The 19344-nt window shown below is 38.1% G+C and overlaps 1 protein-coding gene across 3 annotated transcripts in view; it reads right to left on the bottom strand.

Moving 5' to 3' along the window:
* The window catches only part of LOC148864001 (potassium channel SKOR-like), a 61722-nt gene extending 42619 nt beyond the window's left edge, over window positions 1–19103 (bottom strand). For 2 of the 3 annotated variants that reach the window (XM_088981476.1, XM_088981477.1), the window contains exons 1-7: window positions 18849–19020; window positions 18365–18562; window positions 14699–14926; window positions 14504–14567; window positions 13068–13407; window positions 11928–12223; window positions 9476–9556 (exon numbers count right to left, since the gene is read on the bottom strand). In XM_088981476.1, the coding sequence (XP_088837602.1) occupies window positions 9476–9556; window positions 11928–12223; window positions 13068–13407; window positions 14504–14567; window positions 14699–14926; window positions 18365–18561 (1206 nt within the window). In that variant the 5' untranslated portion in view covers window position 18562; window positions 18849–19020. Of the gene's footprint in view, window positions 1–9475; window positions 9557–11927; window positions 12224–13067; window positions 13408–14503; window positions 14568–14698; window positions 14927–18364; window positions 18563–18848 lie in introns of all 3 variants that reach the window. The other variant, XM_088981474.1, reaches the window with a different exon arrangement.
* Window positions 19104–19344: the final 241 nt, after the last annotated feature.

Raw genomic sequence — 19344 nt, 5'->3', positions numbered from 1 at the left:
CAATCACATGCCCTCTAGAGTGCTGAACTACATGGCCCCTCATCAGTTGTTGCTCCCTCAGTCCCCTTTATTTTCCATTCCCTTGAGAGTCTTTGGTTTTTGTGCCTTTGTCAATGATTTGTCTTCATCTCGGGGTAAGTTAGACCCTTGGTCCATTCCTTGTATCTTTCTAGGGTATCCCTCCTCTCAAAAGGGGTACCGGTGCTTTGATCCCGTTAATCATAAGTTTTTTGTCTCTATGGATGTGTCCTTCTTTGAGTCTGAACCGTTCTTTCTTGCTTCTCCTCAGGGGGAGAGTAGTGTGGAAGAGGATAAGCAAGTTCAAGTCCTCCAAGTCTCTCTTCCTTCTATTCCAGACCTTTCCCCCTTTCGTGTCTTCCAACATACACGTCGTAGAAATCAGCAATGTGACAGAGATGTGGAGCTACCAAACATTGAGCATCCGACACCGTCAGACTCCCAAGAGGTAAGTCCAAACCCTATTGCACCTATTGATACCCTTGTTCCTATTGTGGATGACCTTGACATTCCTATTGCTCAAAGAAAGGGAGTCAGGTCAAGCACTACCAAACACCCTATTACCCATTATGCTTCCTATGATCACATTTCCCCCTCATACCGAACCTTCCTATCTGTAGTTGATTGCATCCCTATACCCAGAAATGTTGCAGAAACCTTAAAATACCCTGAATGAACAGATGCTATGAAGGAGGAGATTAATGCCCTCCATAAAAATCAAACTTGGGAATTGGTGGATCTTCTAAGGGGGAAAGACCCAATGGGGTGTAAGTGGGTGTTTACAGTTAAACACAAGGCGGACGGGATACCTGAAAGGTACAAAGCAAGATTAGTATCCAAGGGGTACAATCAAGTTGACGGGGTTGACTATGATGAGACATTTGCTCCAATAGCTAAGATGAACTCGATTCAAGTTCTTCTATCATTAGCTGCTAACCTTGACTGGGAATTGCATCAATTGGACATTAAGAATGCCTTTTTAAATGGTGACCAAGAGGAGGAAGTGTACATGGTTCAACTCCAGGGATTTTATGCCAAGGGAAGTGAAAATAAGGTGTGCAAGCTGAGAAAGTCTCTTTATGGTTTAAAACAATCTCCTAGAGATTGGTTCAGTAAGTTTCATATGGCAGTTCAGCAAGTAGGGTTCAAGCAATGTTAGTCCGATCACACACTCTTTGTGAAGAGATGTCAGGAACAAGTTGTTGTTTTGATAGTGTATGTGGATGATATCATCATTACAGGAAATTAGAGTTCAGAAATACAATAGTTGAAACAATTCCTTGCATCTAAATTTCAAGTGAAAGATCTAGGCCCTCTAAAGTATGTTCTTGGAATTGAAGTTGCCTGCTCAAAAAGAGGCATCTTCATTTCTCAAAGGAAGTACACCATTGATCTGTTACAAGACACAGGCAAGTTAGGTGCAAGGCCAACAAATATTCCTATGGATGTTGATCATAAATTGGTAACTATGATAGTGAACCTCTGAAAGATGTGAAACAATTCCAAAGGTTAGTGGGGAAGTTGATTTATTTGTCCATGACCCATCCAAACATTGCCTATTCAACTGGGGTCCTGAGCCAATTCATGCACTCTCCTAAGAAACCTCACATGGAGGCAGCAGAAAGAGTTCTTAGATACTTAAAAAAGTATAAAGGAATAGGTCTACTATTCAGTAAATATAATCATCTAAAGGTGGAAGTCTTTACAGATGCTGATTGGGCAAGTGTTGTGGATGACAGAAAATCCACAAGTGGGTATTGCACATCTATGGGAGGAAACCTAGTGACCTGGAAAAGCAAAAAACAAAGTGTGGTATCAAGGTAAGTGTTGAAGCGGAATACAAAGCTATGGCACATGGGGTGGTTGAAGTTCTTTGGCTAAAAAACCTTCTAGGGGAGCTTGAAATTGTTGTTCATAATCCTATGTCTCTTTACTGTGACAACAAGGCAGCCATAAACATCGCCAGCAATCATGTCCTACATGAGAGGACCAAGCACACTGAAGTGGACAAACACTTCATAAGGGAAAAATTGGAAAAAAGAGAAATTTGCATCCCTTATGTCAACTCCAAGGAATAACTTGTTGATGTCCTCACAAAAGGACTTCCATACTAGTGGCACAATGAGTTGTGTGACAAGTTGGGCATGATAGACATATACAGCCCAACTTGAAGGGGAGTGTTGTGAAGCTTATTTATTTGCTACTCTGCAGTTATTGTTAGTATGTTGTCAGCTAGTTTCTTTTCTTTCTTTTTTATTTCTTTGTTATTAGGAAGTGCCACCAGGGCATACTTGTAACTTCTTATCCTTTTATATTAAGTGAATATAAATAACAAGTTGGGTGCCGCCAGCTATAGTTTTTGACCCTCAATCAGATCTCTCTCCTTTCTCTTCTCCTCTCTCTTCTCTTCTCTCTCGTCTCTCTCTCTCCAGGAGAGAATACACAGCAGAAACCAGATTGGCTGCCCTAATTACCATGCCCCCTTTTTACTATTACACATTACAACATTGCCCAAAATAGAGTAGATCTGTCCACTCCCTATTTTGCGAGAACATATGCCAATCCATTTGTTGTTCATTTTACCCATCCAAAGCTAGTGTTACAACTTTTTGCAAGGTAGTCAATTTCCCTTAAGGATAATTTATATTTCTAAGGAGCTGAAATAAATTGTTTTGCCCAAGAAATAACCAACACGGAAACTCCTTCCACTTCAAGCTCTCTAACACCCATCTGTGTTGCCAGTTTTAGTCCTTGTAAGAGAGCCATTGTCTCAGCCTTAACCGAGTCGCCAAATCCAATTGGCCCAAAGAATAAGGCCACAACTGCACTTTGATGGTTTCTGAAAACTCCCCCTATACCCGCCCTCCCCAGATTACCAAAGGAGCTCCCATCAAAATTTAATTTCAGTTTGTTTGGCCTTGGAGGTTTCCATTCCATTATCATTGTTCTTTGTGTATATTAGACCTGTTCATGGGCCGGGTAGCCCAACCCAACAGGCCGGGCCGGCCCAATCTAAGTCGGGCTTGGACAAGATTTCAAGCATGCAGGCTTGGGCCCCACTTCTTTCGGGTCGGGCTTGGGCTTTCTCAAAAAAGCCCGGCCCGAGTCCGACTTAATAATGTATTATATTAATAAAAATATATTTTATATAATAAAAAAGCATATATATAATATTTTTCTTCTCTTTTTTCAAGTAATAATGAGACTTTTCATTACTTTTTAGGTTTTGAGGTCTTTTAGTATAAATAAAACAGCTTTTAATTGAATTAAAAAGGAAAAAATCTTTTTTTTCCAAATTTCTAACCAGGCTCAGGTTCGGGCCCGGGCTTCGAGCTTTATATGAGGGTCAAGCTTGGGCTCGGGCTCAAGACCTAGGCCTGATGGTCGGGTTGGGCTCAAGCTCAGGCCTAAACTTATTTGTTAATGTAGAGGCAAAGCCCAGCTCGAACCCGACCCGGCCCGGCCCGTGAATAGGTATAGTGTATATCTGTTTGTACCACGTTAGGCCATTTCATAATAAGTCATTTGTGGAAACATCTTTGAACAACTCCAATGTTTAAGCCCAATGTGCAGATCTGATCCTTATGTATCCAATCACTTCCTCCATTGACCTACTCTTTTCTTTTAAGATTCTTTGGTTTCACTCCTCTCAAATGGTCCATACCAAGGTTGCTCTTGTGATTTTCCATAGACATCCTCCGCTTTTCTTCTGTTGCCTTAAGAAACTGGAGTTAAATAAGCTAGCTACATCCTAAGGGGGTACCCATCTGCAACCAAAAAGAGAGCAGCAGTAGTCCCAAATACAAGTTAAAAACAAACAAGAAAGTAGTAAAAGAGGAAGGGTCTCACCACTGGCCTTGCAAAGGAGACACGCATGAGGAGAGAGGCAATTATTTGGCCTTCTTTTCTGTAGCACGTCACAGGTGTTTAACTTCTTGAGGAAACTTTCCCAACATAGAGCCTATACCTTAGGGGGTATGGGTTTGTACCAAATTTCTCTCACCGGGAGATTTACCAAGGGTTCTGAACTACTAAGGAGGTTAAAGAAAGAAGCATAGGAGAAGTCACCATCAGGGGAGGGGTACCAAACTCTACCACCCAAGAGATTTTGATCAAAGAGAGAGAGAGAGAGTAAGAGGATAAGGGATTCACACTCATTGTCCCTCAACCCCCTTCTAAACCCGAAGTCCCAATTTAAACCGCGTGATGAAGGCCTGCTGATCCTAGAGATTGGTTCGTTCTTGAGGTTTGTTAGAGAGTATGGTACAAGGAATTGTTGTTTGAGTGGTAGATCACCAAGCCAAAAGTCTTCCCAAAATACGACTTTGTTCCCACATCCCAATCATAACGGATAGAATTTAAAAAGGTAGGTAGTACCTCAGAGATTGCCTTCCAAGGGGAAATTGCAGAAGTGTGAGGCGCCAGTTTTGCATCCCAGCCATTCTCCACAATACCATGAAAGCTTTTAATGATCTTATGCCACAATTTGTCTTCCTCTAAGGGAAATCTCAATAACCACTTTCCTAAGAGAGCTGTATTCCTCTTAATTAGGTTTCCAATTCTCGAGCCTCCTTGCTCCTTTAGTTTACACACCTGTTCCCACTTCACCAAATGATCTTTCTTTTCATCCCATGGCTCCCATAAATAATCCCTCATCAACTTTTCTAATTGCTTTGCGATTTTCACTAGGATTCTAAAGGTGGAAAGGTAATAGGTGGGCAGATTAGCTAAGATGGATTTGATCAACGTAACTCTACCCTTACTGTTTACATATTGTCTTAAAGTACCCTTAAGTTTTCTGACAATTGTCTAAAATATCCCTTGCCATTAACTTTCCATCACACTCCATTCACATGTGACATCACGTGACTGATATTTTTAAAAATTCCTAAAATACCCTCTACCTATGTCTCAAAGGATATTTCCTTGTTCTAAAAAATGCACGCATTCCTTTCTTCCTACATGCCCCATAATACTGCATGCATAACAGAGCAATGGAGTCTTTTACTGTAGTATTGTAACGAATGTCAAAAGAAAAAAAGAATGTTTCAATGACTCAGCATTCATGTCTCTACAACTGCAAGCGAACCGACTATAGAGTCTTGATAGTCGTTTTCCTCTCTCTCTCTCTCTCTCTCTCGAGCGGTGGAATCTTTTGCCATCGTGTTACTTTCTTTCATGTCCACGACTCCACGTTGTTGCTATGTTGCTCATTAACAGTAAAGTTACACTTTTCCTTTTATGTCCTACGAAAAACAGACACTTCATATGTACAAAAGCACCCCTCTCCCTACTTCTCTATCTGGCCCAAACATTCTTTAGAGCACTCTTTTGCTTTCGGTCACTTACAAATGGCAAAAGAAGTAAAAACAGAAGTTACAGAGATGAGGCTTTATATGTGTACATATTAGACGCTAAGGATTTTCCTATGAAGGATTCCGTAGAGACCTTCTATGTCAAGCTTTGGATTGGCAAGTATAAGTCCCGGACTAGAGTCGTGAATAAAGCCCTAAACCCTGTCCGGAACAAGGAGTTCATAATCAGTGTCCATGACCTGGATGAAGAGATTACCATCTCCCTCTTCCACCCTAACGATTACCGTGGATTCTTCAATGCCTCCAGCAATTTAATCGGTCGTGTTCGGATTCTGCTTTGGTCCATCCTTGCCGAGGAGAACACCTCAACACCCTACCTCCAACTTGGTTTTATCTCAAAAAATTAAAGTCCGCTAAAGCCGTAGATAAGGATTGTGGTAAATTTTGTTAGTATTCTCGTTACTGATGGAATTTACATGTTTGTGATGCTCCCTGCAACCCATCCTGTATACAAGCATTACGAATAATATTTTTCTTGAATGGGCAATTTCCCAGCTAAAAGATTAAATTGTTCCATTGAATCTCTATTGTGTCTTTAGCTCAAGTCTGAACAGATTCCTTGGTGCATTTAATGCATGAAAATCCATGCATAGATGCACATGTGTAAGAGGTTTTCTAGAATTATAGTGGGAAGATGTTACCTCATCAAAACATGATGTGAATAAGCATTAACTTCCATGGTTTTCATGTTATGGTTATCCTCTCTTCAGAGGAGAATGGCTTCTTGAATTAGTTTTTCGCATGTCCTCCTCGGCTAACACTGGTTGGTTTTCATGTTAAAGATTTCAGTTGTGCACCTCACATCTGTGAAGCTTGGAACCTTTGCTAAGCTCACCCACCCCAAACCGATAATTGTGCGTCAACTTCTCTCACATGGTGGTTTTGCTTCTGGACAGCCTTACCAACCTTCTCCTCCACATAGCTCTTGACAGTATCTGTTAACTGCAATACCAATAATTAAAACAACTTTCATCCCAAAATAAAAAAAAAAATAGTGTGGATGGAAAACCTCAATATTTTTGCTTTAAAGGATCAATTTGACAGAGAAGAAAGGACCGTCCTGGGACATGCAAATGACAAGGGACCTATTCTTTTGTGGAGCCACCACATTTGATTTGATCGTGGAAGAGAGGGAAAGAGAGAGGATTTTAAGAAAATGGAATGGTGAGAAGACAATGTGGCAAACGACCTAGACTTTCTAGTACTGATGAAGGTTCTGCAAGTGGTGGCGAGACATTGATTCAAAACTAAAGAAGAAGAAGAAGAAGAAGAAGAAAAAGAAGAAGAAGAAGAAGAAGATTGATAGAGGAAAGTAGTTGTCAGAAAACTTGAGGAATGGTGGAGGGAAAATTCAACATTTCGTTTTATTTTGAAATTTTGGGGAATATTGGGGGCAAATTTGACATTTTGTTTTTTCGTTAGTGCTTAACGACGATATCAATTGAGAAAATCTAGGGGTACTTTAAGACAACATATAAGCATAAGGATAGAGTTAGCCAATTTCCTAAACCATAGGGGTACTTTAAGAAATTTGCCCTAGAAGAAAAGAGTCTGGTCGCTATTGAGTCGAACTGGCCAAAAAGTTGTTTGGCCCAACCCCAATTGACCCAACACTTATCTTTTAAACTAGACCCACTTGGACCACCATTTAAAACTTTCTTTTCTTTTCAATCTAGGGGCTTGGAAATTTTCAAATTCACACTACAAGCCCCTGACCTTTCACCTTTGAAATCCCCTTTCGCTACATCTTTCCTAGGATAGTGTGATTCTATAAATTATCTGCTTTGCGAGCCTCTCTTGCTACCTCCTGGTCTTTCAAGCAAAAACATGGGTCTTCACCTACTATTATGATCCTGAGTTTTGAAGACTTCTTCAAGATAGAATAAATTGAGGAGAGTTGGAATCGATCTCACATCCTCAGTCTCAACTAAAATTCTTGCAAACTGAATATTTTCCCACTTTCCATTTCTAAAATCAAACATTTTAAAACTTCCAACAGCATTTCCAATGGCCCTAAAACCTTTGTGCTCCAAGCAAGTAGCGATATCCCATAGACATTTTTTTTTATAAATAACATCATCTTCATTAAATTAAGAGGAGAGAGAAAAGAATACAAAAGGAGATAAAATAACTTAGCTCCCAAAAAACAGAAAACACGAGGAATGCAAAGAAAAATTAAAAACTAGCCCAAAAAACAACCTCCCTATTCACTCCTTGCTTGGCCAACCCATCCGCAAATGAGTTGGCACTCCTCTTCACCCAGCTGTACTAAATCTCAATGTCCCTACCCAGCCATAAGAATTGTTTTTTCTCATTGTTAAAGTTCCACAAACCATTGTCCTCTGTCTTCAACCAATTAACCACCACCTTCGAATCACCTTCCAGAATCAAGCGGCTAACATCTAATTCTTTTGCTCTTCGAATTCCTTCAAGCGCTACAAGTATCTCAGCCCTAAGAGAGTCACCTTCTCCAATAGGGCTAGAGAATAAAGCAGTAACAATCCCTTCCTCATTCCTGAAGACTCCTCCAATCCCAGAGGGCCCTGGATTCCTTACACTACTACCATCAAAATTCAGCTTTATAAAGCCCGAGGGGGGAGGGGACTAGAACAGACAAAGAGTCCTCTTGCATCTAGCAGTGGAAGCAATCTCTTTCCAGTTTCTTAGAAAGTCATCCATAGGACAATCTGAAAACAACTCCAAAGATTTTAGCAAGTGGATAGCTCTTAAAAGGATTCGATCTAACAAATCTTCCAAAGTTTTTTCCTTGTCAGAAAAAATGCGTGAGTTTCTTTCTTCCCACAAAGACCAGCATACCGCTGCCCTAATACACCTCTACATAGCCTTCCCTCGCTTCTTAGGCCAACTGAAAAAAGAAGGAGAAAACAAACCTTGGACAGTCTCTGAAGGATACCAAGAACACCCAAAACGAGAGAAAACCCACTCCCAAACAGTTTTAGCAACCTTACAAGAGACCATGAGGTGGTAGCAAGATTCCCCATCAGCTTTACAAAGAGCACATCTATTAGGAAGTAGACAATAGTTGGGTCTCTTTCTTTGAAGTAAGTCTAAAGTGTTGATTCTTTCCAGGAAAATTTTCCAACAAAAAAAACCCACCCGAGGAGGAATAAGTCTGCTCCAAATTTCCTTAACTGGAAAGGACAACCCCAGGGGAGTAGGAGGCTGAGTTAAGGTTTCAAAGAAAGAAGCACAAGAAAAGGTACCAGAGCTAGAAAGGGTCCAAAATCCGGTGTCTTCCTTAGCAGGGTTTAGGAAGACACCCTCAAAGGAGGCTAGCAGAGCTACCAAGCTATCCAAGTCTGTATCCCTAATTGATATCCCATAGACATTAATCCAAGCAAATCTCATTTTCTCTACATCCATTACAAGGAACGTGGACTATCGGCTGAAAAAACTTCGGGATCTCTTTTTCTCCCATTCCATTTCCTTGCTACTTCTTCCATATCTTCTTTCCACCTAAAACTGAACAGAAATAGTGGCACCCCCAATCTTCGAACATAGGAAAAGCTCAGGTTTCCCCACTCTTGGCTCGTCCAAATCTCCACATCTCTGATACAAGAGTCCATGTGAACAAATCTACCTACTAAACATCTATTTAGGAACTCCAATCTCTCTCAACCTTGTCTCCTTCCCTAATAGACACACCTTTCGTAGTAAACATTGTAGACATCTGCCGCATTTCACGATAATATTTTACCCCTTTGTAGGTGGAGGAAGTCATGAACAAGAAGAATATCTACAATTATAAATTGAAAACTGAACACAAGAATTATTTTTTCACTCCAATTCTTGTCTCTTCTACATATTTTTTCTATTTATTCTTCTATTGAAGACATATTACAGGTCAAATAGGTCAAATATTGATGTTATCAAAGAAAAAAAAAAACATATGACATCACAAAGTTATCCTATTTGCCATGCATTCCTCCATTACATTGGAATGACTTAAGCACAGAAAATAATAGAAACTTTCAACACAAAGGACTGTACATGCAAGATTGTTCATTCACATTTGATTGTGAAGATATAAATTTCATGAAGTATACGATGAAATGACTTACAATCTGATTGATGAATTCTGGAGAACATCCTTTAAAGAGAGAAACCTGTTCAATGAATGGTTTATATATTCTTTGTGAAATCTGCAAATAGGAAAAATTAAGAAACAACGAAAGCATAAGAAAATAAACATAAACTAAAACAAAAAGTAAAGCAAAAGAAAAGATCAGAACAGATATATCATAGGTATAAGAATCAGCCCAGAAAAGGGGCTAGAAGAGCTTGGGGTAGACCAAAAAAAAACATTGGTACAAGTAGTAAGAAATGATTTAAGAACTAACAACTTAGCAGTGGATATGGCTTTAAATAGAACAGATTGACGAAACAGGGTTCAATGTAGCCGACCCCATATAGTTGGGATAACGCATGGAAGATGATGATGATTTTTCAGCCCAGCCAAGAATGCTTTTTATTCAGGAAATGATGATAGCAGATAAGTGAAGACAAATGCAACATTATTTATGAAATAGACAGATGCAGCATGACCTAGTTACATAATCTAGGATATGCATGTAAATGGAGGATGTGCCACGAACCCCTTTTGACCATGCCACCATGGTAGTCTTTTATTTATCTAGCTATATCTAATTACCTTTGTACAAAAAGCAACAGAAAGCAAGTGGTTGGTTCATGATTTCTCAAGGACAACTGTGTCCATCCAAACCGTTTTTGCCTACAGGTCACGGGTCACCAGTCCAGCCGTCAGGTCAAACGGGTCAGACTGTGCCATGCCAGCACTCTACATGTTAAGTATATATATATATATATGTTCTACATGTGACAAATGTATTATTTTATATACAATTTATGTTTTTAACTCAGTTTCTAATTCTTATTTGTAAAAAATATTAGAAAATGCAACTTCAGGACAAAAGGGGTTTTTTTTACCTCCAAAGGTTTGCATACATATTTAGTGTGCAGCCTATGACCTGGTCATTGGGTACGGGCCAACGATCCAACCACCCAATTCGGACAGTTTCTGACCAATTTTTGGGTTTTACTAGAACTGGACCTGGAATCATGATCGGATGACGGTTCAAATGGTTCAACCAGTTGAGTCAAGGGCGGGTTGAAAACACTGAATTAACCAAATAAGCCAATTCAGTTCAGTTTGAGAAAACTTTTCAGTTGAACCAATCCAAAAACCCAATTAACCAAAGCAAATACATATATTTACATTTTAATTATAATATTAATATTAATTTTAACATTAATATATATTAATATTAATACATAATATGTATTTTAATTATAAATATTGATATATTTTAATAATAAATATTAGTAGAATTTTATAAATATAACATACATTTATACTTTAATTAACTGAATTAACCGATTTAAAACCAAACCAAACCAAAAATGGCCTAAGCAAAATGTCCATTAGGTAATTTCGGATCCATTTCCGAACCAAACCGACTGAATGAACAACCCTACCTTGGGGTAGGTTTGCTTCAGTGTAAAATAGACAGTAAATTTTTCAAGCAGAAATATATAAGCTTTAACTTTGCCCACTTTTGAAAACTTTATTTTCCTAGCTACTTACTTCAAAATAAACTAGAATGTGCAAAGTGAAATGTTCACTCTAAAAGAGATGGAAATAATAACTCAAGTATTTAAGTCTGAAATTTACTACATCAATTTTATGGAGAACTGTAAACAACCTTAAGAAATAGTATACTAAGTACCACCTTATTTATTAATGTAATAAGTGATTCTCCTCATAAACTTAAGCTGCAATTTTGCCCTTAAAAGTAAATATCAAATTCAATGATCTCATTTATAGCATGTTTCTCATCTCTATTCTCTTGAAATACAAAGATCTACCCCTCTCTATTCTGTTTATAGTGGATAACTACAATTCAGTGCTTAAATCTTCAAAAATAGCAAAAAAAAAATTAAGAGGCTCTCCACATGGGTGTTCTAAATACTACTTGTTAGCTTATAAAATCTACATCACAGAAATACACATACACATGAATATCTATGAGGGGGGAGAGGAGAGAGAGAGAGAGAGAGAAAGTGATGGATCCAAGGGTGGAAAACCATAAACTTATATTGTATATTTATTTTCCTAGCAAAAAAAATATTGTATATTTATTCATGTCTTCCACTGTTCAGTAGTTTGATGTCCATGGATTGATGGAATTTTATATGCCAAAAAAAGATGTACAAGGACCGATGCATCAATGAACTAAGTTATATGAATTGCTGGTACAGACTTCTGTGAACTAGATTAAATAATTCTCATAGGTTCCATAGCACAATGCTGTTGAGCTACAACAATTATTTTCACCCTAAAACTAACAAAAACAGTCCCCCAAGAGGATCATATATTCACCTTAACAAGATGCATATGAACCATTTTCTAGCTAGTGAAGTTAAGGACAAGAACTAGGTCAGTTATGTTACTTATTTAACTGTATTTATATGAGCCATTATGTAATTTTCTACCTTGGAACGAATTGATACAGGAACATCTTTAAGAACAGCAGTATCAGTATAACTGCTCTCATATTGTAACCTCAAGTGGCCTTTGATCTGGTTCCGGATGTCCTTTCCAAGTCTGTTTCTATTCATATATTTCATCAGATCTGCCATTTTGTCCCTAAATCTTTCAGTCTTTGATCCCTTTACAATTAGAGCTGTCATGTTACCAATAAGATATGCACTGAGGACCATGTCAAATGAGACAAAGATCATGATGAATATCATTTCTCTGACGTTGACTGCATGTATATCTCCATAACCTGTATCATAAATAGCTAAATCATTCATATAATTTTGCCATATTTTGAACTTTACAGCATAAGTAATCCATGATGCAAAGAGATGTAATCCCTCTCTTGAGTAATTTAAGTGATCTTTCCTTCTTAGCGTCTTGTATGCTTACACTGTACCTGCATTGCCTTCAGTGTGCCTAAGTGTGCTTTGTGAATCAAGTGCTTACTTGTTCCTAAGAGCCAGAAGCAGAAGGGTGTTCTACAGTGAAATCATTGTAGTATAAGAAAGGTCGACATGGACTGCTAGCACAAGCTCGACATGGATACACTAGGAAGCATCAAGAGAGGGAAAGATAAAATTTGGTCTCATGGAGAAAGAGATGAGCAAGGGAGAAATCATTGTCAGAATGATCATTAAGTTATGGAGTATAAGAAAGTTTCTTCTTGCTTTTGTGAAAGAAAAGATCAGCAATAATGAAATCAAATGAAAAATACTATCAATAAATTAGAGATTATCTCAGGCACTCATTCATTATAGAGAGAAAGAGGGGAAGCAATGTAGAGTGTAGGCCCTCACAAGTTGGATTAAGACATTTTATTCTACAGACTTTGGGATCAAATGTAAGAACTACTAATTATACCATCATCATATCTATGCAAATGGTCTTTGCTTAGGTTCTAAAATTCTCACTTAATCTTGGTTTGCTCTAAAAATCCTATTAGAATGATATCTATCCAATGGTTTTCTTCCATTTTGTTATTCTTATTTATCCAAGTTAGACACCAAGACCAGCAGAGAGAAAGGAAAAAAAACATGAATTCAAAATGTTCACTGCTATTTTTTGTAAAATATTAGAAATAACAAACTTACCAACAGTTGCCATGGTTATGATGGCAAAATAAAGTGATGTCCAGTATCGCGTTGAAAGATCAAGTTCTCTGAAACTTGAGTAGCTAAAGTCACCCATCTTTAAACTCCCTATCCATGTATACCCCTCATGAGATTCAGGCAGGGTGGTAGCAAGATAGTAAAAGATACAGGCAGCAGTATGAGTGCAATAGAGCTCAACAAAAATAAGTTTCCCAATTCGGGTAAGCAAGTAATTAACCCGTATGTCCTTCTCCATCTTCCGGAAAAAATCTATTACTTTTTGTGCTCGACTCAACCTAATCCATAGAAGATACCTGATGATTTCTTTCCGTCCACAGGCCTGGTTACACCATATTGTCTCAGAATAATAACAGAAAGTATCTTTCTAAACATATATCCTAGAGAATGTTTAACTTCTTTGAGAACTTGTGAAAAATACAAGTTTCATAAAGTGGAATAAACACATAGAATAATCATTCCACTTCAGTTTTTATTGACATTTGAATGCATAAGTTCATCAGAGGAGATAATCCTTTGTTTGGGTTTTACAAAAAAAGTTAGAGATGAGATATTTGAATCTTCTTTTTTATTTATGGACATATAGTTAATCCATATTAGATGATGAAATTAAGCTCCTATATGTTAATAGAATCCTCAAATGAAATGTTTCATTCCACATGGTCTCGAAATGCCCCAATAAGTATATAAAATGCATGCAAGTGTAGAACCCTTTCTTTAAGGAAAGGAACAATGTATAAAATGCATGCAAGTGTAGAACTCTTTCTTTAAGGAAAGGAACAATGTATACATGAATATATGTAAGTGTTAAAAAGCTGCACAGATGCACCACCAGCACTTTCAGATCTTATGGATTCTTTCTGTAATCAGTTGAATGAATAATAGATGTTAAGAGAAATCTACATAGTCTCAAAATGCTTCGAGAAGAAAATAAAATACATACATCTGAATCTTAAAATGTAGAACCCTTTCTTTACAGGAAAAAAGAGCAACGTGTACAGGAATACAAGTTTTCACAAGAAGCTGCACAGATGCACCACCATCCCTTAGAGATCATATGGATTCTTTCTGTGATTGTTTAAATGAATAGTAGATATTGAGCATCATCTTTACCCATCAGCTCACTATCATGGCTAACATAAATGCCAGTGATTCTACATGCTTCGAGATGTAGCTATCCTGTTCTTTTGGTCAAGAGACTAGGAAGATCCATCCAACCCCATTTACCCGTTAAAAATAGGCAAAAGGGTATAATTCATTTAATGAGTACTCAGTATTAAGCAACACAAAAACATTAGAATACAGGAATGCACCAGAAATCCATTAATTGCAGAATAATTAACAAACATGAGAAACAGATATTACCATTAAACGAACAGAAAACCCAGAAAAAGAATGTAAGGGAAAACGAATATTACATGGTAGATGACATCCCAAGGCAGACAAGCCAGAAAATCGATCACAAATTGTGACCTCAAGTACCTGTTATAAGAGGAGATAACATCAGCAAACGCAGCTGAGCATGAAGTTCAGCTTATGGTTGTTATTACTTTAATGGAAGAAAAAGATGTAATATTGTCTAAATTGTTCCAAGAAAGTAAGAGGAAACCGACCGAATAGCAATGGTAGTGCGCTTGTAGACCATCTGGTAGGTCTGATCATCTCTGTAAGCAACGAAGAACTGGAGGACGATGTCCACAAGGAAAGCTAACTGTCCCGTAATGTCGAGGAAAAATAGGTTTCTGGGCAATCCATTATTGAAGAATCCGAACTCGAAAGGGGTGAAGAATGACGAATAGATGGCCCATATCAATATGAAATGCACCCAGAGTTCGTATAACCTGCATTTTCTTCTTTATCAGTAACTAATAATGCCGTATTAACTGAACCGGGAGAAAAAAAAAAAAAAACAAAGGGAGAATCACTGATCAGCCCAGTTCAGAATTCTTAAGCCCCACCGTACGGGAGATGAATCCCGACCGTGGATTGATGTAAAATCTTACTGTACGAGAGATGAATCTCGACCGTGGATTCATGTAAAATCCATGGGCAGGATGTAGTTTTCAGAGTAAAATACTTAAATCTACCCAGAAGTTGTGAATAAATACTTATACTTCTCCTTAGTGGATTTAGGCCCTATTTGAGAACATTTTTAATAAGTACTTCTTTTAATACATGGGAGATGGGACCAAACATTAAGTGGTGGTTTTTAAGTACTTGTGGGTGTTTGGTAAAAAAGTACTTATTTGAAAAAGTGACTTCAAGTTGACTTTTTTTAAATACTTCTTGAAGAATTACTCTAAAATATTAGGATGAATTAGTCCTTGACAAAAATTGTATAATGACTAAAATACCCTCACGAGGTTATACCTCCCCCTTCTCTACTCATTTGATCCTCAAACCCTAGCAGCAACAACGCACCAGTTGCAGGTCCACCGACGACGATCGGCATTGAGGAACCGTGGCCGATGGACCTGCCATTTGGCCTCTTTCCTCTATGCTTTGAAGTCAGATCTCTGAAACATAGCTCGTGGCTCAATCTCAAATCTCATAAACAAAGCTTGTAGCTTGATCTCAGATCTCTGAAACAGAGTTTGATCTAGTCGTCGCCGCCATTCGGGTGTTGAAGAACTAAAAGAGAGACCTTCAGCCACCATTGGTTCTCTTTTGGAGAGGAAGATGAACAGTGCCTTGTTCATGGTTCAGTGGTTATAGAAGAACAAAAACAAAAGAGAAGAAGAAGAAAAGAAGAGAGAGAGAGAGAGAAAGAGAGAGTGGAGGGAGAGAGAAAGACTAAGGAGAGGTTGTCAATGCTCTCTGTCGCTCGAAGGGAGAATAGGGGAGTTGCAGCGACGACAACCTCCCCCCTGTTCATCATATTATTTTATTATTATTATTATTATTATTATTATTATTATTATTATCGAAAAGTATTTTATATATGTATGAGAGAAGTGATGACTAAAATTGTTATTTGAATAAATATAAGCACTTATGGGGAAAGTAGCTTACCAAACATTCCCACCCCAATAAGTATTTAAAAACATAATAATTGATTTGAAAAAGTGGGTTACCAAACAGTCAAAAGGGTTGTTAAAACAAGTACTTTTAAGAAATAAGAAGTACTTGTGAAAGAAATACTTCTTTTAACAAGTACTTAATCATCAAATAGGGCCTTAAACCTCCCCGCTAAAATAATACTCTATTTTATTTGACATAACTAATACAATGAATACTTTACTCTTTGAGTTAACCACTAATGAAAACTAGACGTACAGTCAAGTGTTTGCTACAGACTAAAGACTTAATTCAAAGCTCAGACCTCCCATATCTAAAAAAACAAAACAATAGCATCGTAAACCCAGCTTTGGTTGTTCAGGAAACTTCACTTCAACTACCATATTCTTATTTTCCATGGAAACTCCTAAACCCCACTTCGTATTATCAATGAAAACTCCCAAAACCCCAATTCAAATTATCCAAGGTAGGGACGTTAGGTAACTCCAACCACAAGAGCTCGTCGTTTGCTTTTCACCCCTCTCTTCATCCTCCTTCCAGATTCTTCAAAGGGTGATAACAAAAATCCATCAAGATGGTGAAGTTTACAGTGCAGGAGCTTCACACGATTATGGACCTGAAAGGCTGAAACACAACATCCCTAATGTGTCTGTGATTGCTCATGTTATTCATGGGAAGTCTCCACTCACCAATTCACTTGTGGTTGTAGCTAGTATCATTGCTCAGGAAGTTGCAGGAGATGTTTGGATGACAAATACACGCAAAGAAGCAGAGCGTATCATTACTATTAAAGCTATTGGTATTTCTCTGTATTATTCGATGACTGATGAACCTCTGAAGAACTACAAGGGTGAAAAGACAAGGGAATGAGTACCTTATAAACCTCATTGATTCCCCTAGGCATGTTGATTTTTCATCTGAGGTCACTACTGTTCTCCGTATTATTGATGGTGCGCTGGTGGTGGTTGAATGTGTTGAGTGTGCATGTGTCCAGATCGAAACTGTACTCCAACATACCCTTGGTGAGAGGATTAGACCTGTTTTGATGTAAACAAGATGGACAAGTGCTTCTTTGACGTGGAAGAGACTTATCAGACTTCTCAAAAGAGTGATTGAGAATGCCAAATTGATTATGGCTACATATGAAGATCCTCTCCTTGGCAGTGTTTAGGTTTACCAAGAGAAAGGAACAATTGCATTTTTCTGCTGCTCTGCACGACTGGGCTTTTACACTTACCAACTAAGATGTATGCTTCCAAGTTTGGTGTAGAGATTGGTATCTCAGGAGGAAGAAACTCGAGAGATAAAAACCAATATAATCTGAAGGGGCAAATTTGGGATAAAAAAAAATCGCCCACCGATGATGTCATATGCAAATGGTTCTTTATAAATTGCCAACAAAGGGAAGGTGCTTGTCCGATCATGTCATTTTACGAGGGAAGTCGTAGTCTATGTTAAAAATGAGGGGATCGAGGTATCAACATTTAGGACAAATTTGAAGAGAGGTTTCTTTTCTTTTTAACAGTGGCCACATCAAATGCATGTCTCACCAAATTTAGAGACATAAGCCTCAGACCTGTAGTTTATTTAACAAATAATAAAGGATTAATTGCTGATTAGAATCTTGCATTTTGCAATAGCCTCATTTTAATACTTGAACTTATGCCGCTGAAACCTCTCCTGAAATTTGGTACTTGCAATCATCTATCCGGAACTTTCTAATACAATTATTGCCAATAGGCCACCTTTGTTAGAATGCTCAAAAAAGAAGCATGAAAATGTCTAAAATGCCCATACAATTTATATTGAAGTTGGTTTCTACATAAAAAACAATACAAACTTTATAAATAATAAAAACCAGAGAATTTAAATTTATAGTTTTAACTTTTAGCAATTGATATGAAAGACAAATTTGGAAAAAACAATTTTAAGAAATAGATTGGAAGGGTTTGATCTAGAATTATTGTGGAGAGAAAATTTGGAAAATAAAACATTTTGGTCTATAGACATTTTGGACATTTTAATGTTTCTTTTTAGAGGATTCTAATAAAAGGGGTCTACTTGAAATATATTATGAAGTTAAGGGGATATCATTAAAATTACAAAACTTGAGGGAGATTACAGCAATTAATTTACCCTAAATAATAATAGACAAATGCTACCTTGCATTTTGCCACGACGGCACGACCGTTGAAATTCAAATTAAGACCACGAGAGAGAGAGAGAGAGAGAGGGAGAGGGAGGGAGGGAGGGAGTGGTACCTATCATCGGGTAGAATAACGAAGGTACTGAAGCTATCTCGAACGCAGCTTCGCCGAGTCGCATCTAGTCCAAGCTCCTTCTTCAGCAAATGAAACCTACAATTCCCCCTGCGTGACTGGAGCCTATCTTCAATTTCCTCCGCCTCGAACTCTGGTTCCTCTGAGGAATCATTCTCTTCTCTCTCTTTTCGTGCCATCCTACACAAACCAATTTTCAATTTCGATCAAAACACCCTAAAGTTCCAACGTTTCGACGTTGATTAGCGGTCGAAATCCTCGAATCAGGTTCTGGTAAGATAAATTCATGAAAAAGTTCATTTGTTTACGAGCTTGAAATCAACCGATCCATTAAAAGAAATTTCAGATTAGATATCAGAAGGAAGACGATTAGGTTATAAAGAAAACAGAAAAGAGAATTTTCTACAATTTTTCTTGGTTGTGATTAATGAGAGGAAGCTCAGGAAGACGCGTGAGGAGGACTTACAAGAAGAGGAGAACCAGAGACCGCTTTCTCCAATTTTCTGGAAAATGAAGTAAGGGCTGGATTTGGATATTAATTTATACTATTGTGCGCATTTTAGGGGAGGAGACTTCCGCTCAGACTTCAACATTGAAGATGGCGTTGGCTTGTTCGGCTGGTGGTGGCTGATGATTAACCAATGAGCTAGACGACGGCATTGTTTAAAATACGCCCCTGGTTTTTCGAAAATTTGAAGCTTGGGTTCCAAAGAAAGAGAGAGAGACGCCTTACGTAGTTACCTTGGAATTTGCATGAACGCCCCACAACACGTCCCAACCGTATATTGGAAATATCTCCTATGGGAAATATTCTTAATGCACGTTGAGATGTGTATGTGGGACGCGGGTGGGGCGCCAATTTGGACTCGTTACGTTGTAGAGAGAGACGCCTTATAGTTACGTTGGAATTTGCATGGACGCCCCACAGCACGTCCCAATTGTGTATTGGGAATATCTCCTCA

This window comes from Nelumbo lutea, chromosome 3 (genome assembly GCF_056320005.1).
Source record: "Nelumbo lutea isolate HS-2025 chromosome 3, American lotus-T2T, whole genome shotgun sequence".
NCBI classification, from domain to species: Eukaryota; Viridiplantae; Streptophyta; class Magnoliopsida; order Proteales; family Nelumbonaceae; genus Nelumbo; species Nelumbo lutea.
This window is presented reverse-complemented; position numbering and strand designations above follow the sequence as displayed.